General features: G+C 54.8%; 1 protein-coding gene across 1 annotated transcript; it reads right to left on the bottom strand.

Annotated features, from left to right (window-relative positions):
* Positions 1–423: 423 nt before the first annotated feature.
* DUOX2 (dual oxidase 2) lies at positions 424–20,522 on the bottom strand. Its single transcript, XM_075763875.1, has 33 exons — positions 20,474–20,522; positions 19,725–19,808; positions 18,067–18,231; positions 16,813–17,000; positions 15,297–15,498; positions 14,543–14,709; positions 14,398–14,458; positions 14,165–14,261; positions 13,901–13,988; positions 13,448–13,550; positions 12,950–13,113; positions 12,339–12,505; positions 12,028–12,146; positions 10,521–10,658; positions 10,105–10,218; positions 9,282–9,484; positions 8,831–9,016; positions 8,179–8,404; positions 7,414–7,507; positions 7,015–7,190; positions 6,695–6,755; positions 6,142–6,231; positions 5,087–5,265; positions 3,996–4,226; positions 3,667–3,766; positions 3,513–3,562; positions 3,253–3,380; positions 2,911–3,064; positions 2,390–2,622; positions 2,071–2,229; positions 1,755–1,910; positions 1,542–1,670; positions 424–1,110 (listed from the first exon to the last, which is right to left on the bottom strand). The coding sequence occupies exons 1-33, from the start codon at positions 20,520–20,522 to the stop codon at positions 988–990; spliced, it is 4,584 nt and encodes a 1,527-aa protein (XP_075619990.1). The 3' UTR covers positions 424–987.
* Positions 20,523–26,012: the final 5,490 nt, after the last annotated feature.

Here is a 26,012-nt window from a genome sequence, read left to right as displayed (position 1 = left end):
TGCGGGGCATTGCCACCGTCGGGGCATTGCTGGGGGTGCTGAACCTGGTAGGACACATTCCGTGGGGCTGTGCCTGGGCTCAAATCCGTGTCCGCCCAACGTACATCACCAGCACAGGGGAAACTTCTGTTTAACCCATCTCCCAGCGGGCTGGTGTAAATACTCCGTAACAGGAGCAAGGTTGGCACTATGCCACAAGTAAAGTCTCCAGGTGACCGAGACCCAGATGCAAGGGGCAAGAAAAATGTTTTAAAACTTCAATCAGCTTTATTTAAGCTCAATCACAGCCTGCGAGAGCAGCAGCCCAGCAATGGGCTTAACTAAAGCTAGGTGTTATTTAAACAAGCACAAATGATCCCTGATCAAAGGACAGTGAAGCTGCTGAAGGAAGCCAATGCAAACACAACTAAGGCCCTACACAAACCCAGGGAAGGCTCGGAGTGCTAACGGGCAGGCAGGAACACGTGCGTTAGGAAAGCAGAGCCTGTTTCAAGGAGAGGGATGGTGGGGAGGTCTCTGGCTCCTCACCCCATGTGCGTGCCACCCGAGTCTTGGGACAAAGTGCTGTGAATTGAGGTTGTGCAGGCACCAAGCTGTTCAGAGACATTCCCCAAGCCACCTGGCAGAGCACGAGCTCTGCCCTGCGGGATTAAGTTGGCAGAGCCGGGCTTAACTCGAACACTGGGTTGTCTGGATTGGGACACGCCACTCTGGGCTGCAGGAGTGCGTGGATGGTAGCAGGATGCCCTGGGCTCACAGTGGGGCTGTGCTGGGATGGCAGCGCTTTACTGACACACCGCATGCTGGTCTCAGCTCTGCGGGCCTCAGCATCCATGCTCTCGGCCATGGATGGCTTATCTCCTGGGGATGGCGGTGGGTGGGAGCCCAGGACCATGACCACCCGAAGCATTGCTGCACAGGTGCTGGGGTTGAAAACACATTTCCAATGACGACTGCAGCCCAGGGGTGAAACGGCAAAGGGTAGGGTCAGAAATTCTCATAGTGGTGTGCAAAGTAGGTCTGGTCCTTCTTGTTCAGCTGTCGACAAGCCTTTTCCACGCTCTTTGTCATCCCGGGCGGGCCACAGCTGAACACCCCGATCTTCTGCACCTGGGGAAGGAGTGAGCCAACGGGGTCAAACCCAGCAGCACCAGCTCTGCCCCCAGCCCCAGTGGCCCCTTGCCCTCCGGCAGCTTTGTGCACGGATGCTGGCTGAGCAGTGTGTCCCGGCCTGATGAGGCTTTTGGGGAGGTTGTCCCCTCCCCGTGGAGCTGCTGGGGCCATGAAGGAAGGATGGGATCCCCCAGGGTCTCTGCCAGCTCCGGGGTCTCGCCATAGCCGGGGAGTGTTTGGCTGGTGCGAGGCATTGCTGGCTCTCGCAGCTCATCCCGACTCCGGAGGGAAAGTGGGGTTCATGCTCCTTCTGCCCTGCCCTTGGTGCAGATGCCACCAAGATCTCCAGGGCCGTGGGGACAGGCTGGGACCAGTCCTCCACACTGGCCGGCAGATGCTCCCACTCCTGTCCACAGCCAAGCACTGACCTCGGGGTGAACCTCCTGCAGTGAGCTGAAGAAGGGTACGAAGGGCGGGCGCCCGAAATGGGTGATGGAGCGCAGCCCCGTGAACAGGCTCTTGTTCAGCACCTTCTGGAAGTGCCGCTCACAGATGTACTGGAAGAGAGATCAGTGCACATCAGATGACCCAGCATGGCCCAGCATGGCATGGCATCCTCCCAGGTGGGTGGCCAGGCTCACCAGCATGGTGGTGCGCAGGTCGAACTTCTCGGCCAGCTGCGTGATGTAGATGTGCACGGAGACTAGGTCATTCCCGTCTGCCTCCTCCACCTCGCGGATGATGTCTGCCAGCCACTCAAACTGCCGCTGCGTGCGCGTCACCCAGATGAAGTAGATCTGTGGCACATGGGGACGAGGTTCAGTGTGGGGCCAACACCCCACACACGTCCATGGGGCTCCTTCCCAGCCGGATCATGGGGGATTTTGCCCCTGAAGAGGCCACCAGCAGCAGGGGGCATCTCAGAAGGGCTCTTGGCCTCCAGATGCTTCCTCTTACCTTCTTACACAGCAGCTTGGAGCTGATGGATGACTTGAAGACCAGGTCTTTGAGGATGGATGCAAAGGGCGTCACCCCGATGCCTCCTCCCACCAGCACCGACACCTCGAACTTGTTCCACTCCTGGTGGCCCTCCCCAAAGGGCCCATCCAGATAGAGCTGGAAGGGAGCCAGCCATCAGCAGAGCATCTCCCTCCTCCACTTGCCCAGGTCTTGCCCACCTTCAAGGCTGGAGGAGTGCCTCAGGCTGGGCACAACCCATTGCTGAGATGCTCCTGGGCTCGGATGTCCCCATCCCTGGAGAAACCGTGGGGCTCACCTTGGGCAGCTTGCCGATGAGGGCCAGGCTCTCTGGGGAGTAGAGCTCCCGCAGGCGGGTAGTCCAGGGCCCCACGGCCCGGATGTGCAGGCTCAGCGTGTCCTCGTGCGGCGCTGAGGTCAGGGTGAAGGGGTGGTACTCGGTGGTGCCCAGGGCCACACAGGCGATGCGCACCCACTGCCCGGACTTGTACTCAAAGTCCTGCGGCCGCTGGAACCGGAGGTGGGTGACCCCTGGGGGGGGATGGGGATGGGGACTTCATTAAGGTGTAGACATTGAGCATGGGGCTGGGGGAGATAAGTGGGCTCATGGAAAGATGGAGTGTTAGAGCTGTGCACAGGGTGGGTAGGAGGGGGCTTGGGGACGAGCCGTGGGGCCAGGCATGGGGCTCAGGACCTGGCCCTGGGGCCAATCAGCTCTTCTTGCGTAAATAACTGATCCCAGGGTGTGATGGCCTGACCTTTTGTGCCTCAGTTTCCCTACCTGCAGCCCCGGATGCATGGCCAGGGAGGATGCAGTACCTGAGGGCAGAAGCTCGGCTTTCACCACACTGATCTCCACCTTCTTCCTGCTCAGACTGAGCAGCTTGTCCGCGCTGTAGATGAGAGCTGGGATGATGAAGTAGATGTGGAAGCGGGGCTGCTGGATCAGCGCGTAGCTGCCGTGGATGATGACCTGGGCAGGGAGCAGCCCACATCAGCATGGCACTCGGCACCGTTAGCCATCACCCCGTGTCTGATTTGGTGGCAGCTCAGCAGCAGCGAGGAGCCAGGATTGCGGCCACCAGCTCCCTTGGGACCTCCCCAACTAGTTCACCTTGTTGGCCAGGCTGACCCATGACCTTCTCAGCCCAAATGTTTTACCAGGACGTAGAGGAGCACATAGAGATGGTGGGTGATCCAGAAGCCCTGGAAGCTGACGCGTCGGAAGTGGTGGGTGGCAAACACATACATCACAGCCAGGATCATGAGGAGCAGCACTCCTGTCATGCCTGTGAGTGAAGGGGTTGGGAGGTCCCAGTGGGGATCAGGGCAGCCCCACAGGGACCCCATCTGGGCTGGGCCAGTGGGCTGCCCATCGTGGGCATGGGTGTGCAGGTGGTCTGCCTGCTAGGTGGTCTCACCTGGAATAGTCTGGAAGAACCACCAGTAATACTTCTGTGGGAGCTGTGACCTGGAGAGGGACAAGAGATTGACAGAGCCAGCTCCTGGTTTCCACTTTCATTCCTGTCCCTGCCCAGGACACTCTGTCCAGACTGTGCTTTAAATTTCACCTACCCATCATCCATAAAGACACTGGAAAAGAGGCAGGACAACACGCTGAGAGGCATGACCGAGAAGATGTAGACGTTCACTACGTGACCTGCAGTGTGGAGCACTGTAAGAGACAGAAGCCAGGAGAGAAAAACATCACTCTTGCTGTGGCTGGAGATGCAGCAGACCCTGCTGATGTGCCAAGGGACCTGGCAATTCCTCCTCTCCTCTGCTGCAAAGCGTGTATGTCTCTCTAGGCTCCATATGGGTCTTCAAGCTTCTCCCTGGTCCTGCTGTGCCATGATAGGCTGGTCCTCCTGCTTTAGCGACACATCCCCCAGCAGCCCACTTACCTGAGAAAATCAGGGCCGCCATGGCAACCCAGCGGTGGAAGTCCACAGCGGCATCGAAGGGGATGTAGTGGTTGAGGAAGGTCTCCCGCAGGACAGTGATGAGGTTGCGGCACATGGTGAGCAGGATGTAGGAGTACATGAAGGAGATGCAGGCAGCTGATCCCCGAGAGATGATGATCCCCACAAAGGTGGTCTGTGCGATTCCAGTGCTGGGGGATGCGAAGGCGTAGTCTGGGGACAGAGAGCAGAGAGGAAGTCGATGTGCCCGGCGCTGTGGGCCATGAGCCTTCCTGCGACAAGGGGATGGCCACCTGTGTGGCTCCACCAGGAAAAGGTCACCAGGGATGGGGCTGTGTGGGGACAGGGACACAATTCTCTGCGCCAGACCCCCCAGAGCTGCTGGGTAACAGGGTCTCCTTGGAGATCAAGGGAGAGGATTGTCCTCCCCTGCCAGACACTGTGAAATGGCACCTTGGTACTGTGTCCTCGGTTGGGCATCCCAACATGAGAGGTGTCAACAAACTGGAACAAGCCCGGTGGAGGCCACCAGGATGGATGGGAGCTGGATGACATGTAGAGGAAAGGCTGAGGGAAATGGGCTTGTTCAGGCTGGAGGAGATGGGTCAGGGAAGACTTTATGGCTGTCTGCAACCACTTAATGGGTATTGGAGAGGGGAGAAAGCCAAACTTTTTCTCAGAGATGCACATTGAAAGGATGAGAGGCAACAGCACAAGTTTCACCAAAGGAAATTCAGGTTTGATGTAAAATAAAAACTCTTCACAGGGAGGATGGTCAAAAAACTAGCACAGGCCCAACAAGGTGGTGGGATCTCCAACCTTGGAGCTCTTCAAACCTTCTCTAGACAAGGCTTTCAGCAGCCTGATTCAACTTTGAAATTGACCTTGCTCTGAGCAGAGCATTGGACCAGACCCCTTCAGAGGCCTCCTCCAACCTCAGTAATCCTTTGGTTATTCCAGAAGAGGACCAACACTGTTGCCCAAAGTTGTACCAGGACCTTTCACACCCCAGCATGCCCCATGCAACCAGCAGCTTTGAGGAGACAAGCGTCTGGGGCTGGATGGGCACTCACAGTAGGCTCTCTCCACGAACAGGCCAGCGGTGATGGCAGAGAAGAGGACCACACAGACAATATGGCGCCGGTAATTCTCAATGAAGCGCTTAAACTCCTGGATCTTCTGCTGAACTTTGTTCCGCTCGTACTTCCTCCGTTGTGCTTCAGTGTACAAATGCAACTGGTTCTGATTCACCCTGGAAAATACAGGAGGGCTGGCGTCATTTCGAGGTTTAGCAGGCAAGATATGGCTCAGGGCCATGCTGCCCAGATTTGGGTCTTCCTCCCTGTACAGCACTGCGACCACCTCTGCACGCCGGTGACAGCAGTGACCTGCAGAGCACAGTGCCAGCGGCTGATCTCAGGTTGCCGCAGTCTACACACTTTTGAAAGCTGATAACAAATGTGCAGATAGTGACTCACAAAGGAAACTGTAGATAAGAACTCTAAAAGATAATTTTAATATTCAACCCTCCAAATTGATCCTGGGGTAGGGGAAGGTTCTTGGAGCTATTAGGGCAAACCAGGATATTCTGGCCATGAATAACAACCACTTAACTGCTTCCTTGTAGAAATACTTGCTGCTGCCACAGCAGTGAGGACCGGAGTCTCTCCTGCAGCTCCTGCAGCAGCCCGCGGGTGAACCAGCAGCGTCCCAGGGGGCCGAGGAGCGCGGGCAGGACGTGCCAGGCAAAGCCCCTCTCTGCGGGCAAGGCAAACACTCTAAAAACCACTGGGCTCTGGAGCTGGCCACTTCATTTTTGGTTTGTTTTTTTTTTTTTTTTTTTTTTTTAATAGAGGCACATCACCCAGACCCAGCTACAGCACCATCCCCGCCAAGACAGGGCTGTTCCTGTAGTTCCTCGGCTGTGCCTGCCTGGGCTGGGGCATCTCCTGCAGGGACGGTCTCACATCCCCTCCCTACGTTGCACCGCCGTCATGGGGGTGCTGGCTCCCTGCAGCGGTGCCATTCGACCAGAGGGCTACCCAGTCCAACACAGAGACATGAGAAACAGTAAACAGGCTGAGCCTGGACACAAGAAGCTTGCCCAACAAGGAGGGGGCGTGCTCACTTTCTGCCTGGTCTCTTCCTCAGCTCTTGCCCTTCTTGCTCCACATAGTGGCTCACGGTGTCCAGTTCTTTCTCCTCCTCTACGATGGTTCTGTTGGGAATAGAATTATGTCTAGCCTAAAGCTGTACTTCTAGGATGGGCTTGCCAAAATTTTCCGCATTTCCCCACTTTCCCTTTCAGGCTGTGAAGGTGTCCAGCTCTTTCCTGCAAGCCTGCTTGCGTTGACTTTAACTGCATAGTACATGGGCTGGATTCACTCAAGATAACCCTCCCCTCTGAAAAGCAAGGTTGGACTTCCATCCCCGTGTAGTGGATGCAATGGGAGCCCTGCAGGAGGCGGTTCCTCCCCTCTGTCCGCCTGCATGCCTGCAGCCCCACCACAGCATCTGGCTTGCTCATGGGTATGTCCCAGCGTGGTGTCCCCCTTTCCCAGCACTGGGCAACATTTGGTGGGAGCATTTGTTGGAGGGGGTGCAATGAAAGATGGATGCACAGCTGGGCAGAAAAAGAAGATGCAGCAGCAAGACTAAGGAGGAGAGCTTACTCTTTTGGCTCTTTCTTTTTTATGAAGGAGACGCGGTTGTGCAGGTTTTGCTTGAGCACCTCGGGGATACCTTCAGGAGCCAAAAGGACAAACAACGGTTTCAAGTGTGTGCGATACGGTGGACAAGGTTTAGGCATCTCCCCTGGGCAGGGGTGGGGTGGGGAGGGGCTCTGAGCTGACCAAAACATGTCGCACACAGAGCGACAGCTGATGCCCCGTTACTGCAGTGGGCTGGAGAGGTTGGTGGGACAAGACTTGGGAGCTGCGCATTGGGTGCCGCCCATCGCCTCCAGCCCTGCAAGGGTGACCCAGGGCTCCTGCCCACTGACCTTTGATGCAGAGCTGAGTGAGACGAAGCTCGCTGTCGTGGTCCCGCAGCATGTAGTGAAAATCCTCCCATGTCAACTCATCCCTGTCCTGAAACCCTGAGGCCCGAAACATCGACTCGGTCACCTGCTCTGCCTGCTCTCTTGACAGGCAGTTGTTAGAGATCTCGATGAAGGACCTGGAGCAAGGAGGGGAGATGGGAACCTCAGAGAACCACAGCTTGAGTCCTTCAAATAACCCAGGGCAGAGCCCCAGACCAGTTTCAGAGGAGATATGGGCTCTTGGTTGTGAGTGTTGAGCCCATGGGTTCTCACACAGCACCCTTGGGGGATGAAGCACAGAAACTGGGAGCTGCTTTTGTTTACAGACATGGTGGAAACATCTGGAGAGATGAGAAGTACCTGAGCATCCTCAGAAACTCCTCCTTGGAGAGGAACCCGTTCTCATCAATGTCATACATCCTGAACATCACCTTGGACTTCTCCTCTGGGGACCCTGGCAGGGGGAGGGAGAGAGGCGAAGAAAGAGCAAGATCCTATTTTCATTGGCGAAAGTGCTTTCAAACATTGTCTTTGCGAGTCTGGACCTGCAGTAGTGAAGTCTCACCCGGCTCTGGAAAGACTGAAAGCACACTGCTGATCTCAGCTTGAGCAGTGACTGAATGTCACTAGTGTGCCTCCCTTCTGCTTGACTTTCTCAAGTGCAAGGTGAAAAATTGGGTAGATGATAGACATTCTTTCTTGAGCATTATTTTGCAAACTCAAAATTTTTCTGGGAGCTGCTTTGATTGAATCTGGCATTTACCACCTCCATCTAGGAATCTACCTTTCCAGAGGTCAATTATGGTATCTGATATGGCTGTTACCATCTGTCAAGGACAGGATGCATGGTCTGTTCAGAAGATGGGGCAGACTTGTCTATGGCAGTGACAGATCAGCAAATCATTGCTCTGAGATAGCTCCCCTCATGGACAGCCTTACAGAAAACATAATTACATTGTCACTGTCCCATAACTCAAATTGAAGCTGTCCTAAGTGATGGGAGTTTGTAGACGCTTCTACAGATTGACCTGCTGGATGGATCTTGTCCTTCACTCTGCTGGTGGCATTGCCAGACCCTAGAAACAGGACTTAGGGCAACAGATGAAGACCAGCTCCAGCTCCCACCTTTCATGAAGACCACCAAGATGTCCAAGAACTCCCGGAAGGAGATGTAGCCATTGCCGTCTTTGTCGGCCAGGGAGAACATGGACTCCACAAACATGGAGTGGGCTTTGAGCCCCAGGGCCTCGGCAAACTCAGCCCTGCTCAGCTCACATGTCAGAGATTCCTTTGCCTTCTGTGAAGATTCAAAGTTGAGCTCTCCAGCATCAGACCTGTCGATTTCCAGCACCTGCAGGTTGTGTCCCACAAAAGAAATCCCATGAGTGCTGGCAGAGCAGAAGGCTGGTGTTCACTTGCCCAACCTATTGCACAGAGAACGGTGGCTCCCCTGGCACAAAACTCATGGGAGATACCATGAGGAAGTCCTGTGTCTCTCCTACTCAATGTGACTTTCACACTAAACACCACTGACCATTATGAAGACCTTGATTACATCATCCAGAAGTCTCTTTGCAACTTTAGACCCTTATATCGCCACAGCAGAACTCCCTTTGTCTTCTGCAAGGGAAAATGTCCCTTGGTCCTGAAAGTATTGGCAGCTTCCTTGTACATGGCTTACCAGCTCTTACGGAAAGCAACAGCAGCAACGTTCATTGCTTAATCAATACAGAAATACCTTCCGCCACACAACAGAGCCTGCCACACCTTTACATACCTGAGCAAACAGGTGCCTGAAGAAAGTCTCAAGAATTTGTTTTCTCTGCTCCTGGGTGACTGCCTGTTTCATCAGGTTCTGCTCCTTCATCTCAGATACCTGCAGATCAAGGCCGCTCTCCTCCAAGTAGCCTCGTAGCTTCCCAATGAAACTGCTCCTCTCAGCCTCCTCGCTGAAAAGCAGCACCTGCAGAAGACCCCACCGATGGCTGTGAGCAGCAGAGGCCCAGTTGGGACGTGAGTGCTGCTGCTCTTCACCACAGTGCTCGCTCCACAGTATGAGCTGGACCTGGTGGTTCTCAGGAGGTTCCACAGCCATGCTTCAGGGACCTACTCTGCTCCCAGTGCCCAGGACTGAGCGGCTGCCAGTGCCCAGGGTGTACGTGACCAGTGGCAGAGGATGGTGGAGAGTCCAGGCGAAGGTATCATATCCCAGGCATCATGGTACTCACCAGGTCATACTCCTTGGGGCTCTTCAGGAGCAGAGCTTTGTTCCCTTTGTTGCTAGAGAGGATCACCTCCACCCTTTGATGGGTTTTCAGGCTGATGCTCCGGAGCACAGACCCTCTCCCATCCAGCACTTTGAGCACTTTATCAGCTTGGAGCTGAATGAAGACGGGAGAGCTGTCTGTCTTGGGACCGTGCCACTCCATGGCTGGTGGGAGAGAGCAGAGGATTCAGCTGGAAAGGCGCACCTGCGCTTCTATTCATCCCAGCACCTCCTTCATCGAGATGCAGCTTGGGAGTGATTGCATGACCAGACACGTGTTAAGGGAATAGTGGTGATCTCCCAACCGCAGAGCTCAAGCACATGGAGAGTGGAGGAGTACAGACCATGGAGCAGGGAGGCAGGATTTTTCCAGTGTCCATGACAAGGAAATACAGTCCCTGTCCTGGAGCTACTGGTCCAATTGCTCTACATAAGTTTCCTTCAGATAAAGTGTGGAGAGGGTTGTAATTACAGGGTCACAGGATGACTTGGGTTGGAAGGGACTCAGGTCAGAAGGGTCTCTCGCCCAGCCTCCTGCCTGAAGTAGGACCAGCTACAGGGTCAGGCCAGGCTGCTCAAGGCTTTGTCCAGTCAGGTCTTGGAGAGGATGGAGACTGCACAACCTCTCTGGGCTACCTGCTCCACTGCTTGACTATCTTCCTGGGGAAACAGCTTCTCCTTATATCCATTTTGGATATAAGCTCCAAGCCCAGCCCTGCCTTGGTATGTGCCCTGACTTCAGCAGCATCACCAAATCCATCGCAGGTCCGACAGTGCCTCCTCACCGTGTAAGGCCTCCATGGTCACCTCCCTCCGCACGCTGGAGCTGTGCTTCTTCTGCAGCTTCTTGAAATCTCTCCTGCGGAGAACGGCAACGATCCAGGCAACAAACAGAGTCACTGGGGACACGTGAGAAGAATGCATGAGAAACCACAAATCTCCTTCCCGCTTTGGCATCATCACCTGTATGACTGGGGCAGACAGGGGTTTACTTCTTCCCCCCACCCCCCCCAGTTTTATTTAACATAGGGTTGCACCATGAAATCCCTGCTCCCACCTGATGCCCAAGGACCCTGCCACCTCAAGGACCTCAAGAGTGGCCAAGACACAGCAGCTCCTGCTGGGAGGTGCTTGGTCCATGGGGCACTCAACCCCTTCCTCCGGTGGAAGAGGAGATGGGTAAAGAAACGGAGCAGCAAACCTAAAGGCAGACAGCAGAGGACAACGATGATGATCCCAAAGCCTGCGCCGCTGCCTTCGAAGTAGTCAAGCACGGTCATGGGTGTGCAGTGGGCCAGGTGTTGAGCTGTCAGCTGCTGGGGCTGGGGGCACGGGTCCTCTGCACGGGGGGAGACAGGCTGTGAGTGTCACGGACCTTTTAACCCTCTCATACCCCAGGAACATCTGCATCAAGATGCCAGTGGGGTTCATTGCCGAGTCACCCAAGGAGCACTGCAAAACTGGGATGCTCAAATTGAACTCCAGATCTTAGGGGACAACCCTTGTTTTTGGGTTGAACCTTTGCCTGCCACAGCAAACCAAGCACAAAACTGGAGTCAAGCACTCTGGAAGTTCAGCACCATCACCTCTCCTGATGGGATGGGCTGAGCAGGAAGCACCCTGGGCCACAGAAAATTGGGGCTCAGAGCCTCTGCTCATCCGTATGCTGCAAATCCAGGGAGTGCTCTTGGTGCAGTTACAGAGAGCGTGTGCCAAGGGAACCAAAACGCCTTGCAAGGGCTGGAACGTGTGCCAAGTAAAATGCTTTCGGTAAATGGGAAGGGTGTGGCAAGATCCTGAGAGGAAAAGGCATACTGCTGTGTTTGCCACACCTCACCCTGAGCATGGCAGCAGGACTCTTTGGGTCTCAGTGGGGAGAGGCAAGCTCATTTCAAGGAAGGCACAGGAGGGCACTGGGCTGAGGGGTGCACACCAGCACAGGACTAGGCTGCTCCTACCCTGCTGGGAACCCAAAACATGCTGGGACGCAAGCCCTGAGCTCTCCCTGGGCTGAAATCTGGCTGGCGCAGTTCACGCTGCCGGTGCACTTCACGCTGCCAGCGCAACCACATCTGCAGGAAAGCCTGTCCAGCCTTTCCAGCAGCCCCGGTTAACAAGCCACCCCATCAGCGGAGCAGCCGGGCGGGAGTGGGCGTTGTGGTCCAGCACCCAGGGCACGTTCAGGGATTGATGCAATTAAAGGCAAGAGTAGGGAACATTACACAGCTATGGTATGCAAAGCTTAACTCATCCACAAACTTCATCACCTTTCAGGTCACCCATCAGTTTAACCTGCAGACCTGTGTGTGCTTGTATATTAAAGGAGCTAGAGGACACGTCAGTGAGGATCATGTCACAGCGTGGGGTAGGCAGAGGGCAAGCTTTAACCACAGCATGACCTTCCAGAGCATCAGTTGCATTTTTGTTCCCGGAGATCTTTCCAAGACTCATGCAATGCACATGCCTGGACTTCAGCCCACTTTCAACATCAGCGCTGCCCGCCTTGCTTACAAGCAACTCTTGTGTGCATTTTGCACACATTTTACTGGCTTAGGAGCATAGCAGGTGTCAGGCTTGAGAAATGGCCAGCCTGATGCTTTCCCTGTGTCACTGAGTCACCAGTCATGTCACCGAGATGGGTCTGCTCTCCTCCCTCACGCACTGGTGCCGTTTGCTCCCTGCGCCCTGCCGTTGCGCGAAGCACTCACCTGTGCTCCAGACGAACACGTGGGGCTGGAGGTCTGTGGGGTCTGCAGAGGTGATGGCAGCCAGGACGTCATGGAAGGTGGTGTTACGGATCTTACTGGTTTCCTCCACTGTGAACAGCCTGGGGAAAAAGATGCGGGGCCAAGCAGTGGCCCTGGGTGTCACTGTCTGGCAGCAGGAGGGATTTGTTCCCCCCCGCACTGTTTTAGGAACCAAGGAAGCAGGAGGATGGTTTCTTCCTCCAGCGCTAGTTGCTATGTCTTAGAGCAGTGGTCAGCCTACTCCATGTGCCAGAAGGGGAAGAGGCATTTACCCATTCTTGGTGTTTTCGAACCAAAATCTGTCACCATCACGCAGGCGCACAAACTGGTCCAGGATGATGGCACTGAAGAGGGAGCCGTCAGCCTCCAGCATGCCTCCGGGGAGCAGCTCCAGCCTGGCCGTGTTGTTGGCATACAGAGCAGCGACCTTGTCCAGGACCTGGCCAGAAATCCCCGCCGCACACATGTGAGCAGAGGGAATTCGGCCAGGGCCTCAGAAAGTCTTTGCAAGCCTCCGAAGGAGCGAGGAACATGCATATCCCAGGCATCACTCATCCGTGACCTGGGAGGATGCTCAGCCCTACGCAGCCTTGAGCTCATGACTTGGACTCGAGCAACTAAGCATCGCTCCCAAAGCATCTTAGCTTTGGGAGGAGCAGAGCACACAGCAGCACAGGAGCTTAGCACTGGGACAGGATATATTTATTCATGACATGTAATTACACAGTTACCCCAATGCAACAGCCCCGCAGGCATGAAAATGAGCTAGGGCAGGATGCACAGTGATGTTCTCCTACATTGCTGGAGAAGCCAGTTACTGCCTGGACTGCCCCAACGTCCTTTGACCCACACCATTTCTGTGCCCAGACCAGTTCCCTGTTACCTGTTGCTCCAGGTGTGGGGCAAGGTCTGACCAGTTCTGGAGAGGATCCAACCCAAATCGCTCCCGGGCTTGGTTATAGGTGGGCAGGCCAAGGTCTCGCCCACGCTGAAACCAGCTGGCCACGTAGTCAGTGCGGGAGTACTTCAGGGGCCCGTACCAGTAATCTGTGGGTGGATTTGAAGCTGCAGTGATAGCAAGGCAGAGCCAGAGGAGCAACCCCAATCGCCATAGCTGCTGGGCTGGCCTCCCTCTGCCATGGGCCACGCTGAACATGGGGGGATCATCTCCATGCCCTTGCCAGGACGGTCACGTAACATGCTTAACATGTCCTGCAGCTTCCCTGCATCTCCATTAACAAGGTTGAAGCTGGTTGGCGTGTGTGGTTGGATGCTGATGGCGGTGGCCATGGGACTTGTCTCCCCACCTTGGCCCCCACACAGCCCCGGGACAGAGGGTCCCCCACCGACACACCAGCTGCGGTGCAGGGGGGGTGCAGACCTTGGAGATCTTCCACCACAATGTTGTCCTCCCGCTCGGCAATCTGTGAGCTCATCCCCAGCAGGAGGTTGTCCACATCCTCTGCCTGCTGCAGCCCGGTGCTCTGAGGGGAAATGGGAAGAGCAGGTGATTCCTTGCAGGACCGAGGACATGGGGCAGCCCCACACCACTGAACTGGTGCCCATAGGGGTGCAGACCCTGGGCCCAGGGGGACCAGGGACTTCTTCCAGGTTCATTTTTTCCACATCAGCTCAACCTTGAGGTCTGAGCCCACTGTGGCTGGAGGTGGTATCTGGGGATGTCCGGATGGGGAGGATCTCACACCCCTTGGTTGGCTGTCATGCTCTGCACCCAATTTCCCTTTCAGACCCCTGTGGGGTCCTCCGGGCAGCCAAGCCCTGCCCCCAGCCAGCCTGCCACGTCCTCAGGACCCTCGTGCTCCCTTCCCCGTACCTCTCTGCTCCAGTAGCTGTTGCAGAGCCTCACTGCTGGGAATGGGCCACCGGGGCCAGACACATTCTGGAACCTGCACTTGGGGTCTCTGGAACAGCAGAGAAGGGCTGGACCCACAGCCCCCAGCCGGGGCTGCTCCGAGCTGGCAGGGCTTGGCTGTCCCGGGGAAGGGACGGGGACCATCCCCAGCCACCACCCCAGCTCGGGCATCCCCTTTCCCGGCATGGGCACAGCTTTCCCACAGCCCCCCCAGGCTGATCCTACCTCTTGTAAACGCCTGGTGGCACCATGGTGGCCAGGAATTGCCCCACAGCTGCCACGAACTCCGGCGAGAGGCTGGGGTCCAGGTGCTGCTGGTAACCTGTGGGGCAGCAGCCACGGTCCAGCAGCCAGGCTGCAGGGAAAGGGGGCCGAGACCCCTCTCCCACCCCGTCCCCTGGCTCCCCTGGTCCCCCCACCCCTGTTCCCCATGCTCCATCACCTGCCATGTCTCTCACCTTTGTACTCCGAGATATTTCGCCCCAGCAGGGTCGGCAGCCACTCGTACAGCACGATGTTCTAGGGCACAGGGCAACCAGGTCAGGGCCAGCACTGGGGAGAATGTCAGGGGTCCCGGCGGAGCCAGAGGGTCCCATCCCTCACCTGGAAAGTTGCGATGACCTGCTTGCGAGTGTGCTGGAAGAGGTCTTCGTCAGACCAGGTGGGGTGCTCCCGGGCCAGCTTCATAGCCATGTGGTTGTGGTACCGAAACCAGGCGATGCTCTCAGCCTGCAGGAAGCGGTTCTCGTTCCCCCAGGCACTCCCCAGGTCTGCAAGAGCCACCAGGACCATCAGTGGGGGATGCCGCCACTGGGTCTAGCTTTGCCTGCGGCTGGAGGAGCATCCCCTGCCCTGTGGCTGTAGCCCGGCATCCCCTTGTCCCCTCCCCCTTCCTCCCTCCCCGGGGAGATGAGCAGCCCAAGCAAGCGAGAAGCAGCACTGTGTGCCCAGCATGGACCAAAGGTCAGGCAGGTGAGGAATTCAGAGCAAGCTGAGCAGGTTTTTATCGACAGCAGTCCTTTGCCCCAGACGACATCGTCTCAGATCAGAGGGAGAAGCACCCTCAGGTCTCCACGTGTTGGCTGGGAAATGACCCGCTGCCTCCTGGGGATGTGGCACCTTAAGGTCACAGCATGTCTTTGCTGGGAAGCCTTCGCCAGGGCAAACATCTTCCTCCCCCTCGGGCTGGGAAACTGCCTGCTCTCCCATGGGACTTCTGACCCACATGTCACCGCACCTCCCTCTGCTCTTTCCCAGGGTCCCATGTGGGCTCAGCTCCAAGGGCCTCCTGCTCCCCCTGCTCACGGTCAGGGATGGAGCCAAGCAGGTGAGAACCCATTGAGGATGCCACCATTACCGTAGATCCCCCGGGGACCGCTCTGTCCCGTGGATGGGTCCAACGCCTTCCACATGGGGACCCTCCCATCCGTCTCCCTCGGGAGGCGTCCGCTGGGCCCCGATGCCAGTTGTCCCCCCGAGAAGCTCCTCAGGGCATCACTCCAGGAGTGCGAGGGGCCATAGATGGAGCTGCCGTCCAGCCAGGCAGTCACCTCGTTGGTCTAGGGCAAGCACAGGGAACGGGGCGTTAATAGGCACCGGGGTCTTACGGAAAGATGCAAAACATCTGAAAAGCCCCAGTATGGCCCTTTTGGTCTTGCAAGCAGCCACCCCATCCCGTTTTAACATGAGCTATCGGGATGCAAATATCAACACTCTGTGCAAACGGCAGGAATGAGTGCCAGCTACAAGAAAAGATCAGGTACAGCTTTTCTAAAAGTATGTTTTGGGATTTTATTTTTTTTTCTCCCAATTATTTTCAGCCATGCCCAGAAGCAGAAATTTTGAATCCCTACGTAGGGAAGACCAGGCTGGAAGGGGACTAAACCCATCCCTGGGGAAACTGGTAACACTCTCCCTCTGGGGAGCTCTGTCCTCGCAGCAGGGAGTTCCTCTGCCCTGGCAGCATGACGAATATCTCTCCGGCCAAATGTTTTCCAAAAACATCCTTTTTAGTCTGAAAACATGCTGGAGTTTTCATTTTTCAAAGGTTTGAAATACTGCTAAAAACATGACTTGCTAATCTGGTCTCGTCATGGTCTGTCACATGAAAGTTTCGGGGGGGTTATTTTGCTTCAGCAATTTTGATTGGGAAGTTTTCCAGCATGAAAGAAGAAGCACACGGGCTTGGGAACACATCCAGCCTCAGCACAGCAAAATACGGAGAAATTGGGGGGGAATCTGGATTTCTTCCAAAATGATTGAAATTCAGAGAAGCTTTATGAATTTACAACTTTATGACAGTACCGGCTCGGTTTTCTGATGCATTATTAAAGATAAGAGTTGATGTCTAAAAAAAAAAAAAGTGTTATAATTACTGACCTCCTAGAGCAGCAGAAATGTATAAATCGGTTGTGGAAGTTCGTCACACTTGTACCAAAAAGGCTCCGCTTGTCACACTGCATACAGACAGCCCTACCTTTGCTCATTTTGACTGAAGTGATAAAAACTTTGGCAGCCAAGGAAGACTGTGAATTGCTCCCGCTTTACCCTTTTCTCTTCTGCCCTCCAAAAACCCTGAAGATACTCAAATTTGCATTAAAAGAGACGACACAGGCAGATCTAGAGAAATTAAGTTTTCTTTGGCCAAGAAAAGCACTGATTTTGAGCAACCACAAATGTTGCTCCATGTGAACCTTGGAGGGAGGTTGTGCTTTGGGTTCATTTGAAACTGGTTTGAACACTTGAGAGATGTACATTTTTAAGGAAACAGCGTTCTTTTATTTTTGCAAACGCTGTCTTGGCTGCTACAGACCCCAATGTTGGGTGAAGAGGAATTTAGCCGAAAGGCAAAGAGCAAAGGAAATGCTACCTACCTGTTCCCGGGGGCTGTTGGGGCTCTGCCCTGTCTCCATTGCCCAGTGGATGCGCTGGAAGGGCAGGACCACATCTCCAGTGCCTGCAGGGTCAAACACGAGGTCTCCGGGTGGGATGTGGATGTTCAGGAACTCAGCAGGGCAGCCGGGTTTCTCCGTCCCCAAGATGTCCGAGAGCACATGGAAACCTGCCAGAGACCCAAGCATGGTCAGCAGCTGGGAGGACTGCCACCAGCACTTGGAGCAGGACATGATGGTGGGCAGCTGAGGGGACCACCAAGAGCAGCAAGAGTGGTTTCTTTCCTGCCTTCACTGCTGGTTTGCTCCACAACGTTGAAAAAGGAGCTCAGCACATCTGGGCTCCAGCCTGCAGGAACAGGGCTCCAGGTGCCCCAGCCAGACCTCATGAGTAGGGTAGGGGCATTCAGGGACCAGGGTGGAGAAACTCAACCAGTGGATGTTCGGACACCACCAGCAGGTGGATCATCTGCTGGCCACCACTTCACCAGGAGCAGGCTCTGCATTTAGCTGCTATTTCCCTGAGCTCCCCCTTGCCTGTGGCCTTCCAGGTCAAGGGTTGCTGCTGATGCTGAGCCTGGTGGCTGCTGTTGCTGTTGATCCATTTGAGCTTTGGTGTGATGGGGAAAAACTACCTCCAGGGAGAAGCTAAACAGTACTGCACTAGTGTCTGCCCTTCCTGTGGCCCATCTTGGCACCGAGCACCACGGCTTGGGTGTCCAGGAACGTGTGTGAACCTTAGGCTGCATGGGGAGCTAACTGTCTCCACTTTGACAAGTTCAGCCTGTTTGCTCAATGAGCTGAGGGTATTTCCCAGAAACAGACATCCCCAGGCTTGGAGACCCAAGACCCCGCCAAGCTCCTGAATGACAGCAAAAACTGCTCCGACTTGCAGCAATTCTGCCCAGCAATCACCCTCGGTGTGGCTCTTATCACATCTCTCAGGCATTTTGCAACGGGGTAGCTTTACTGCTAAAACAAATGAGGAAGTTCCCAAACGACAAATAATCAGCATTTGGGGCAACTGCCAAAGGTCACCGAAAATTCATGCAAACTCTCTTGGCTGGCGGTGCTTTGGTATGGCAATACCCAAAGCTTTATCTTTCAGGTGTGGGTCTGCTATGAAGAGGCAGTGGGTGAGGAGTGCTCTGATGCATTGGCCTTGGGAAGTGAGAAACCAACATTTTTCCACCCAAACCAACATTTCTCCACCCAGTGCCAGGCCCCGGCTCTTACCAAAGAAGACAGCCAACACGGTTGTGTTCCTGTGGGAGGGCAGCCCTGAGGGTCCCCGCGCCACCACGTCGCTGAGCTGGCGAGCGTTGGGCACGTGGGGCTCCTGCAGCGCCTGGTAGACGCCATCCGCGTAGTTGGCTGGCAGGAGACGCAGCAGCCTGGCACCTGCAGCACCAAAGCAACAAGGCGTGGGTCTGGCGGCACCCGGGAGATGCAGCAATAGCGGGGTACGCCGATGTGTGTGGGGGTCACAGAAGAGAGCAAGAGGATGGCATAGACGCTTATAGTGGCCAAGAACACGCAAGTTTTGGTACCGGCACCCAAAACTTCTTGCAACATTGGGATCTGTCCTCTTAGAAATAGGAGGGATCCTCCATGGGCATGTTCCCTTCCTGTTGCCTCCTGGAGGTCTGGAGTGGTGTGCTCCAGTGGGTAACTGGCATGATGTTAAGCTGCCCACGTTGACTGTGTGATCCTACACAAGCGTGGTGATTGCCAATGCCATAGGGGACAGTCGGAGAGGCAGAGAGACAAAGGAGAAGATGAGAGAGAAACACCCTGGCTTCACACCTGGTGTCCCGTCACTGAAAAGCCTGGAGCTGGGAGGTTTTTTCTAACTTATGATCGAGTTTGTTTTGAATGGCTCATCACCAGTGTGGTGGGCTTCATTTGCTGGAGCTCCCAAGAGCTGGGGGAAATCCTGAGTTACTGGCTTAGTTGTTTCCATAGATTTGTTTCCAGTTGTTAAGGTCTGATCTGCCTCCCCTGGAAAAGGGAGATCTTGTCTGCCAGGGACCTGTTGGATCTCCCTGACAGGCTTTGGTGTTACCAAAGGGCTGATGATGCACATGTCATGTTGGAGAGACATTTGGACTCTGAGAAAGCTGTTTAATTGCCACTGCACCTTATGTCACCGTGTAGGTGATCAATCTTGGCTGCAGGAAATAGGAGGATTCATCATCTTTACTATTTTAGATAAGATCCTGCCTGAGCTGCCCTGGTCCCTGGCTCAGGGAAATCTCCTGAAGGTGGGCCCATGGGCTAGTCGTAGGAATGATAAAACAGCTCACCACTGGCACAGGGAAATCCCGCATGCCCATCCCAGTACAGACCAGTACAAGCTGCAGCCCAACAGTGTAATGTCTGTCCTGTGCAGAGTGGAAAAGGAGTAGGTCCAGCATGCCTGGACCATGAACTCTTCTACCTCTGGCCTTGTGTTGAATACTGCATGCTGATTTTGGCTGAAGATGCCTTTTCCAGTTCTGGGATCCCTGACCATCACAGAAATGCCTGCTGGGAAGAGCTGGGTCCTCCCTGCGTCGGGTATTTTGAATGGCCCCGCAAAGGCACAGCTCTGCTCTGGGACTGATCCAACACCAGCGCAACCTGCAGATGGTGCCTGGGCAGCAGGTAAAGGTGGCATGGCCAGGGCGTGGGAAACATGGGGCTGCTTGTCCCCTCCAGACTGCTCTAACGGGGCTGTTAGGTGCATCTAGGGACCTACCCTGTGTGCAAACAGCCACCCGTCAGGGACACAGGAGGTGGCATTGCCTGGTCACCAGGCTCAAGTCAGAAAGGGCTTCTCTTTCAGTTGTAAAGCGAGCCAAAGTGCCAGCTCGCCCCGTCCCACCATCCCCATCCCCAGGGCTGGCACTCACCCACTGAGCCGCGACTGTGGTGCAGCAGGTTGTTGTACCAGCCGTCATAGCGCTGGACCTCCCAGGAGATGTTCTCCTGGGCTCCTGGAAGAGACCGGACCCACTTGGTGAGCAGCCAAAAAAATGCATGAAACGAGCATCTCCGTTACAGGATTATATCATGATATTTTCCCGTATTCTTCCTGAAACTTTCTGTACAAACAGTTTTTAGGCAAGTTTTGCACTTCTTTTGAGGGATAAGCAATGTCTAAAATAAGAAATTCATGCTTGTGATCCTGGTGTCCCCAAATCAATTTCTGGCCCCCACCAGTGTACTCCCAAAGGATCTTCATTTTCCCCTTCTCTCTCACTGTATCAGAAGTCTCTCCTTCCTTCTGATCCCCACAATGTCCACATGAGTCAAGCAAATGCCTTGACTCTAGATTTATGCTCTCCTCCGTGCACCGTGTATCAGCATCAGCCTTTGCCAATAAATATATACTTTGTTTCCTTTGTCTTAATTTTTATTGCTTTTATTACAATACTAGCAAGAAGCTCTAGTTCCTGGTTATAAGCTGTGTACACATATAAATAGCAGTAGGTGAGTCTCCCAACCTGGAAGCTCTGCAATTCAGCATTTTGCTCCTTTTTTTTCTTATCTCCTCACAAACTGAATCATCCCCATCTCTGATATGATGTCACATGATTTAGAGAAAATTCTCCTAAGGGAAAAAACTATCCAGGATTTCCTTCCCTGAAACTGTACATACCCCCCAAGGTCCACGTCACCAGCAGAACCACAGTCAAACTCAACATCATGTCCTCAGGTTGCATTGGCCACTGGGTCTTTGGAAGCAGAGACCTGCAAATGGAGAGGACAAAGAGGGAGCTGGAGCTGGGCTGCTCCTGGAGGCTGGGAACATGCACAGACCATCATCTCAGCTCCCTCTTGTGGTTTCTGCTGCCTGGTAAAACCCCGCTGCTATCATCATCCATCAGCAGTATCTCCCTATGTGGGCTGTGGGAAGGTGGCAGGGGACACATGAGACCCCCATCACCCTAGGAAAGCTCTGTCAGGAGGTGTCAACTGGCCTGAGAAGATCCTTCTGCTGGAGCAGGACCAGTACCCCTGCCTTGGGGTACTCCAGCCGTAGGTTCACAACTCATCATCCATGGCAGGAAGACATCAAGCTGTGCCAGCTCCGCTATAGAAACACGCTCTTCATTACAGAAACAGACACATTTCAGCTGGAAATTAATTTCTTCTTGTCCCACCCAAGCAAAATCCAGCTGTGAACATGATGGGAACAGCCTCAGCATGCAGTCAGGCATCCCAAAGTGTGCTAGTAGTGCAGATCAAGACCTGCTCTGGGCTAACTCCACTCTCTCATGATCAGCCTTTCTCGGGATGCTTTACCATCTCACTTTCCACAAAGACCCTGGATCCAGTGGGATCTCAGCCTTTAAAATCTTGGCCAACACCTGACTGAAGAGAAGGATTCCCAGCCATGAACAGCAAACAGGCTGCATTTTTTGGTCATAAGTGATACAAAGCTGCTGCTGGCTTTCCATGCACAGGAATGCCAAACTGGGATTTAACTCCAAAATAGAGTTTTCTAGTAAATACAACTCTTTGTCCCTTGTTCCAGCACTGTGGGTGCGTATCCAAAGTCTAACATCATTTCAGAGGAGCTGTGTTACCAAAAGATGTGGCATTGCACAGGTTTCAGCTTTTCCTACATCGCTCTGTTGCAAGCCAAAGCGATGCTTTTAATTTCTTTTTTTCTCCATTGTTTTAATCAAAGCGAAAAGAAATGACGGTTTCAGAAAGGCTTACACATTGCCAGCAGCTCTGTAAGTTTTGTTTTTTATTTACTGGGAATTGCAGCTGGGATTTTTCACTCACAGCTGCCAGTGGTGCAAATTGTAAAATGTGAGTCGCTAAATACACTGTCCACTTGGCAAATGAAGCGGTTTGAGATTTAAATATTGTCATTTGCCCTGACATTAATTGCATTCATAAAAACAACACCTTTTGCCAGGTTGTGAGAATAACGCGCAACCTGTGTTAACTCTCTGCCGCCAGAGATTCCTGTACTTTTGGCCTTTTGCATCAGAAAAGAAGCTGTTTCTCAAGAACGGACATTACCACATTCCTCCTCCATCACAACCGCTCACCTGCGCTCTACACCTCGCAAAACATAATTACAGGCAAGTGGCTTTTGTTGGCTTTCCGTAACATGGATTTAACGTAAAATCACTGTTGAAATACTTCTGCACTGATTGCGTTTTTGGTTCACCTCCATGCGCATGGGAGCTGGGGCTGCTGAAAGCCCCAGAGCTGCCAGAAGCAGCATTGAGTGGTGTCCCAGGTCACCTAGTGCCACCTCTGTCCTCCAAGAGCACGTCCCTGTGCAAGGGGCCCCAGAGTTCTTCTGTCCCACAGGCCTCTGCTGCCCATGGTCTCGTGGACATGAGATTTGGGTTGCGCAGCTGGTGGGAACCAGAGGAAGAACACAAAAGTTTGGCCAATGGGTGAAGGATGGAGATGCCTAGGACCTCTGCCAGGAGCGGCAGAGCCCTGTCACCATCATCACATGGGACTCTCCTGTCAGAAAGCTCTCTCCATTGAAACTCCCTGTTCCCTGCTGAAACCAATGTGAAGGGCTGCATGGCTGGAGACATCCTGAGCAACCCGCAGCAGCTGTGGGTTGCTTGTGCACAGAGGTCCATTGGACCTCCCGCACTGTAGGAAGGGACTCCCCATAGACACAGCTGGATTTATCTCCTGCTGACTCAAAATGTACAGAACTGCAACCACCAGCTAGAGCTGAGGTCTGAAGGTGCTGCAGAAGGTTTACCAAAGTCGCTCAGGAAAGGTGGATCAAAGCCAAGGCTCAAAGCACATCACCGCAGTCACAGCGTAGAACCTGCCCCCCTTCCCCTTGGGTCTTCTTGCAGGGATCCAACAGAAAATGTGTTTTAAAATTCCTTGTGTCACTGAGAAACCTCTCCTTTCCTCAGATACGGGAACTACTTTTGACCCAAGTCATGAGACAACATGCCAGTTCTCATGCACTTTTCATCTCTCCATGGCCCAGCACTGAAAAACCCACCTATTGCTTGGTCAATCCCTGACTCTGGGCAGGGGTCTCTGGATGTTTTCCAGCCTCACCCATGGCCAACATGAGACACTGACAGTGGTGGTCTTGACCCAAGTGGTAGATTGGACTACAGACTCCTAATGTCCTTTCCCACCAACATGGAACATCTTTTCCATGCCTCTGCACTGCCTTTATGTCTTCCCATGAGTTACTGGGCACATCAGCAGTACGTGTCTCCCAGTCAAACTACTAGAGCCATTTCCTTTCCCCAGGGGCAGCTCTCTGTGGCAGAACTTGGTCTGTAAAGGCATGAGGAAACACTGTCACCACATCTCTCCTGTCTATCAAACCTTCTCCAGCTATTGCTGGGAATCTCCTCACAGGCAAAACTGAGTCACGGCAGTCTTTACAGGATGCACCTAAGAAGAGGAACATGAACTTCTGGCCTAGGGACCTCATGCCCAAGGAAGATGGGCATCTCATGAGTGGTACTCAGCTGTCCCACAAGCTCCTTTTCCACGCTAGCTGAGAGCTCCGGCTTCACCCTTCCCAGTGTGCTCTCCCATGTGTTGAGGACCAGTTGTCAGGCTTCACCAGAAAGAGCCCCCTGCCCTCACACTTGCCTCTCAAATCTCACAAACCACCCAGGGGGTTCCTTGACATAACAAAACCAGAACAACCGTGAAAGCCCATGGTGCAGCTTGCTGAGGGAAAGCTTTGCAGGCTTAGCTTAGCTCCACAGACTTGTCAAGCATCAGGAAGTTTGTAAAGTCTGATGAGCCCTCCAGGCTCTGCTGTTCCACAGATTTTCTGTGATGCCCTTGGAAAGTCACTCCCTCCCTCCGCATCTAATGAAATCCAGCACCTGCTTCGCCAGCCTTGTCTTCTCCCATCAGAGAGGATCCCTGTGCCCTATCAAGGCTTGGAGTTTCACACCCCTCCAAAACCCATGCTGCACAGAGTGGAAACACATGGCTTCACATGAAGGTCCCAGAGGGATGATCTCCTGCTCCACCTGATCTCAGCAGATTTGGCTCCCCCAAAGTTAGGGCTTCAGCCTCCAAATGTCTCCTGAGCTCTCTCCAGAGCCATGTGTCATCTGGGACTGTGGGACACATCAGCATCCTGAGAGCAGCATCCCCATTGCAGAGCTAACTGTGACCATGCAAGTAGAGGAGAGCAGTTTCAAGGCATCTGAGAAGCCTGGAGCCTGATCCCTATGGTCCCTGTTAGTCACAGATCATTTCTACTCTTCCCATCATTTCTGCTGGTGGGACAGTCTGTGGGACTGCCACCTTCTTGGGTTTGGGAACCGGCTGCATTTCCCCAGCCTTGGATGTCATCCAGAAAATCCCAAACCTGTGCACATGCTGTGGGCATGCAGGGACCAACGTTGTGTCCAGCTCTCCCACCTGGCGACACCCCTGGGGCCAGATGCCCCAGTTGCCACCGCAGTGCACAGCAGGGACTCTCTCCCTTGGTGTGACACAAGGGGTCTCTGCCTGTCCCCACGGTGCCCCGTGGCCATGCAGGCAGGGACACGCAGAGTCCCAACCCTCTGTCCTGCGGCCCCGCTCCCTCACAGGCAGGGATGTGCGTGGCTCCATCACACCCTGCAGGTGAGGACATGCATGACCCCATCCCACCCGGTCCTCACACATGACCCGGACACCCCCAGTCCTCCGTTCAGGCAGGAACACGAGTGGCTCCAACCTCCTAGTGCCCCATGCAGGTGTGTGTGCCATGCAGGCGGGGATGTGTACTCCCATCTCACCCCGTGCAGGTGGGGACAGCAGTAGCCCAGCACCCTGGTTCCCATGCAGGTGGGGGGACACATGACCTCATCCCACCATGTCCATCACACAGGAAAGAAACGTGTGGCCCGACCCCTTCCATCCCCCCACGCATGACCCCATCCCAACTTGTCCCCCAAGCAGGAGGGGACGGGACTAGCACAACCCCCTGCCCCCTCCACTGGCGACAACGCGCGTAGCCCGACCCCCCCCGCAGGCAGCATCGTGCATGGCCCTGGCTCCCATTTCCCCACGCGGGGGGAGGAGGGACACGCGTGGCCCCAATCTCCCACCCTCCACGCAACAGGAGACGCGCGTGGCCTCGACCCCCCACCCCCCACACACACACACGGGGACCGGCACACGCGTGGCCCCGATCCCCCAGACACCCCACCCACACACACACACACACGCAGGCGGGCCCACGCGTGTCCGCGGTCCCCCGTCTCGGCGCTCACCTGGGCGGCGGTGCGGCGGGAAGTGCGGCGGGGCGGGCCGCTCCGGCATTTACATAGGGCTCCGCGCCCGCCGCCGCCGCCGCCGCCTATAAGAGCGCGGTACGGGACGGTGCCGCCCGAGCCCCGCCGCCGCCGCCGCCACCACCGCCGGCAGGTAGGTAGAGGATGGATGGACAAAAAAGGACCGCCGCCCCCCGGCCCGCCCCGCCCGCGCCCCGCTGCCCGCCTGGCCCTCACCCCGGCGGGGCGCCCCGCTCCTGCCCCGGCCCTTCGCACGCTCCGGGGAGCGGCCACCGCCCGCTGCCTGCACTGCTGGAGAGGTCCCGGCTGGGCAAGGGTGGGGAGGAGAGGATGCATCTCCATCGTGAGTCAACCCGGTGGTTTTTCCTGTCCGGATTTGGCCCTCTGACAGGGGAAAGGAAAATGCGGGAGGTTTCCCCCCAGCCTCGCCATCCCTGAATCGCAGCTCTGATCATTCCGTTTCCAGGGGACAGGATTTCTCTTGTTTCAATGGAAAATACCGATCTGCAGCCATGAACAACCTCATCTAGGATTGCTGCTGGGTCTGCTGTGAGGAGGTTTTGGCGGGACACTTCCAAATGGTCCTTTCCAGCTTGATTCAGTCTGGGGCAGGAAAATGGGATTTCTGTAAGGAGAAACTGCTGGGGTTTGGGAAAACTTTCTGCCTCCTTTGCCTTTCTCCCCTGCCAGTCCAGAATATTTTAAGCAAAAGATAAGTTGTCCATTTCTGCTAAACTGCTGATCCTTCCTTGAAGATGTCTCTAGTCTTTTCCCTCTCCATACATTTGACAGAGGAAACCACAGGTACTCTAGGGCCACAGCCATGCTTCTGCATGGAGGATGCTTTCCAAGGTGCAACAGCTTCAGTTTCTCCTGCCCTGAGCTGCAGGCACCAGTCTTCCACTTCAAATCTGTAAGAATGCCAAGGAGCTG

Source organism: Balearica regulorum, chromosome 12 (genome assembly GCF_011004875.1).
Source record: "Balearica regulorum gibbericeps isolate bBalReg1 chromosome 12, bBalReg1.pri, whole genome shotgun sequence".
NCBI classification, from domain to species: Eukaryota; Metazoa; Chordata; class Aves; order Gruiformes; family Gruidae; genus Balearica; species Balearica regulorum.
The sequence above is the reverse complement of the archived record's forward strand: the minus strand, read 5'-3'. Positions and strand labels throughout refer to the sequence as shown.

Bases quoted from the DNA above. Each gene is read 5' to 3' on its own strand.
- DUOX2 (XM_075763875.1), bottom strand. From the start codon at position 20,522: ATGATGTTGAGTTTGACTGTGGTTCTGCTGGTGACGTGGACCTTGGGG. The intron at 6,756-7,014 runs GTCAGTGGGCAG...TGGCTCCTGAAG, and splicing joins CACTCAGCTCTGCATCAAAG to GTATCCCCGAGGTGCTCAAG. The intron at 6,232-6,694 runs GCCAAAAGAGTA...TATTCCCAACAG, and splicing joins TCCTTCATAAAAAAGAAAGA to AACCATCGTAGAGGAGGAGA.